Genomic DNA, 3,229 nt, shown 5'->3' on the forward strand with positions numbered 1-3,229 from the left:
GAAGTCTGGAAAAAGTGTGGAATGACGTCCAAATGACGTCTTATTTATAGGGGTGAGGCGCAGTACGGCCTCTGACATCAATACGGCCCGTACTGAGGATTTGAACTACAGTACGGCTGTATTGAATTCAGTACGGCCATACTGAAGTTTCAAAAACTTCAGTACGGCCGTATTGGTTTCAGTACGGCCGCACTGAAGTTCAAAAACTTCAGTACGGCCGTATTGGTTTCAGTACGGCCGTATTGTAGTTCAAAATGTGCAGTACGGCCGTACTGAACTCCAAGGAGGCCGTATTAAGCTCCAATCTTCCCACTTCCTTATTTTTAGCTACTCTAAGACCTCTAAACCTACAGATAGTCATCCTATGGTCTTCCAGGAGTCCTTCTGGCTGACTTTCCTTCGATCTTTAAGAGTCTTCGAGTCTTATTTCCGACCCGGACAATTTTAGGGGTCTATAGTGAGGAGTAGACACAACCGCACCAAGCCGATTCAAAGATGGATGGCCGAGCAGAATGTTATAAGATGTGCTAGCATGAACTACCACATACTGAACTTCCTTGATCGATCAACGTCTTACGTACAATACAGTTGTGAATCTCAACGCTGATTACCATGGGATCATCCTGATCGGGGTCAATACCCTTAAAATCGGCCTCGGTGAAGGTGATAGTGGGGAGGCGACGGCGGACGGTTTCTACTGCATGTACGTGCCGAACGGCTCGAAGGTGTCTTCGTTGGGCCGAAGAGGATGAACCTCCGCCGGCGAATCCACCGGCTATGGTGTTGATGACTCGCCGAAGCTGTACTGAAGGCTCGTCCTCTCTTCTATCTCTTGATCGACTACGCTCTCTGTATGAGTGTGTTCTTGTTCTTCTCTGTTCAGGCTGATCATGCCGCCGAGACTGATCGGTGTGTCGGGACGAGTTCGAACAGTCTATGAAACCGTGCAGTTGCCCCTGCTTGATTAGGTCTTCAATTTTGTCTTGGCGACGGCGGACGGTTTCTACTGCATGTACGTGCCGAACGGCTCGAAGGTGTCTTCGTTGGGCCGAAGAGGATGAACCTCCGCCGGCGAATCCACCGGCTATGGTGTTGATGACTCGCCGAAGCTGTACCGAAGGCTCGTCCTCTCTTCTATCTCTTGATCGACTACGCTCTCTGTATGAGTGTGTTCTTGTTCTTCTCTGTTCAGGCTGATCATGCCGCCGAGACTGATCGGTGTGTCGGGACGAGTTCGAACAGTCTATGAAACCGTCCTCTCTTTTGTCAAATGCCCCCGATTGCGATGGTACTTGCAAGACTTTGTTGTATCGGCCCTGGGAGGGGTCGAAGCTCGTTTCGGGACTGCCAGTACCTCTGAGGCAAGCGCTTGCTCTAGTACGGCTGATCTGCTTGTATTGAGGGGCGTGTATTGTGAGTACCTCGGTCCCCGAGGAGGCTTCTCGCGAGGAACCAACTCTTTCGGTCGACTCCGAAAACTTGAATCGGCCGTCTTGTCAGGTTTTACTGACACTTCTACTCGGGCTTGGTTCCAGAACTCGGCCAATTCCTCCATCTGCATGTACTTGTCGGCTCGCCGACGCAAATCATCCATATCTGTAGGGGGTTTCTTACAAATGTTGTTGGCAAAAGGCCCTGGCTTCAAGGCAGTGGTAAGGTGGTGCAGAGCTACAGCAGGGTTTAAGTCTTGAATTTCGAGCGCCGCTTTGTTGAATCGGCTCATGAATGTCCGAAGGGATTCCTTCTTCTCCTGACGAATGCTTACTAGTGCCAACGAGGTCAATTGGTGAGGCCGACTGGTAGCGAATTGAATTGTGAATTGGGAAGCCAACGTACTGAACGAATCAATCGAGTTGGCCGGAAACCGAGTGAACCAACTCAGGGCTCGTCCTTTTAACGATGTTGGGAAAATTCGGCACAGGGCGGCATCATCGGTTGTGCTCAGCGTAACTTGAGTCAAGAACACATCCACGTGTTCATCGGGATCGGTGGTCCCGTCGTACTTGTCGAGAGGCAAGGACTTCTAATGATCAAGAAGCGCGGTCTGCATGATGTTTGGGGTAAAGGGATGCCGGTGTGCCCCGGCCAGTATCGGCAGTATCGGCCGACTGGCTGAAGCATGGACAGCCGGAGCAGCCACAGAAGTATGGGGGGTAGAGGTGTGATGACCAAGCGAATGGAACGTCCCCTGAGTGTGAGTCGTTTCAGAGGGTTTCCATGTGGGATCCCGGTATTGGTTTTTGAGGGCAATGTTCTCCTCTCTCAACGCAGCCATCTCAGCGGCATCTCTGTCTCGCTGCTGTTTCATGGCGGCCATTTCTTCCTTCATTTGGCGCACCATATCGGTCAGGTTTGTCTCCTCTACCGTCTCGGCCCCGGACTGGTGCTCTTCGGGTTGATGTTCTCCAAGATTAGTCTTCCTTGTCTTTACCATGATTCTTTTCCACTGTGTTCAAACTGTTTCTGAAATGCTTCTCGGTCGGCCCCACGGTGGGCACCAAAATGTACCTGTTAGAGGGTACACTCAATCTTCTGTGGGGAAGGGCCGAACGAGATCTTCTAATGCACTCTTCGGAGGAGGAGGGAGGTACCTGCAAAAGGCACTCCGACGCTCAAGTCAGGACAAGCACGATATTCTAGGGTAATTAAAATGAACAGTGACATACCTCGCTACAAGCGACCTATTTATAACACCTGACATGGGCCTGAGCGTGGTGGGCCTACTCTGACATTTACCAAATTAGGTAATACGATGTTAATCGGAAGGTTATGCCTTAATTGTGCTTTTTCCCTTGTTAACCATGATCATTATTCTAGTTACTCAATGTTGACTTTTGGCCGAGCCGATACAAAACGACCGAAACGTTTTCTCTCGGCTTCCGGCCGAGCCGATAGGGGTGGAGTACAGCTTTGAGCTCCTTGTCGAGCCGAAGTGGTATCTAGGCTGCGTCGTGTTACGTGTCGGTCCACATGGCCGATCCACGTGGTCGGGCCGAGGTGACGCTTGAGCAGCGTCAATATCTGATAGGACATGACGTGCCGATCCACGTGGCCGAGAGGGTCCTTCCGGTACAGAAATTATATACGCAAGTTCCACATTTGAACCAAAATGCGTGGAAGTAGAGTGATCAGGCCTCAAAGCATCCTGTAGAATTACACGCCATATGCGTGAGGGAGAAATCATACACGTACTCCCCAGTAATTTCATGTAAAAATTAGGCACATATGC

The 3,229-nt window shown here is 50.6% G+C and overlaps 1 protein-coding gene across 1 annotated transcript; it reads right to left on the bottom strand.

The window, feature by feature from the left end:
- Positions 1-527: 527 nt before the first annotated feature.
- On the bottom strand, positions 528-1,723 carry LOC145950489 (uncharacterized). Its single transcript, XM_083061581.1, has 2 exons — positions 1,422-1,723; positions 528-1,158 (listed from the first exon to the last, which is right to left on the bottom strand). The coding sequence occupies exons 1-2, from the start codon at positions 1,721-1,723 to the stop codon at positions 528-530; spliced, it is 933 nt and encodes a 310-aa protein (XP_082917707.1).
- Positions 1,724-3,229: the final 1,506 nt, after the last annotated feature.

This window comes from Cajanus cajan, chromosome 8, assembly GCF_000230855.2.
Source record: "Cajanus cajan strain Asha chromosome 8, NIPB_CcT2T_4, whole genome shotgun sequence".
Classification (NCBI taxonomy): Eukaryota; Viridiplantae; Streptophyta; class Magnoliopsida; order Fabales; family Fabaceae; genus Cajanus; species Cajanus cajan.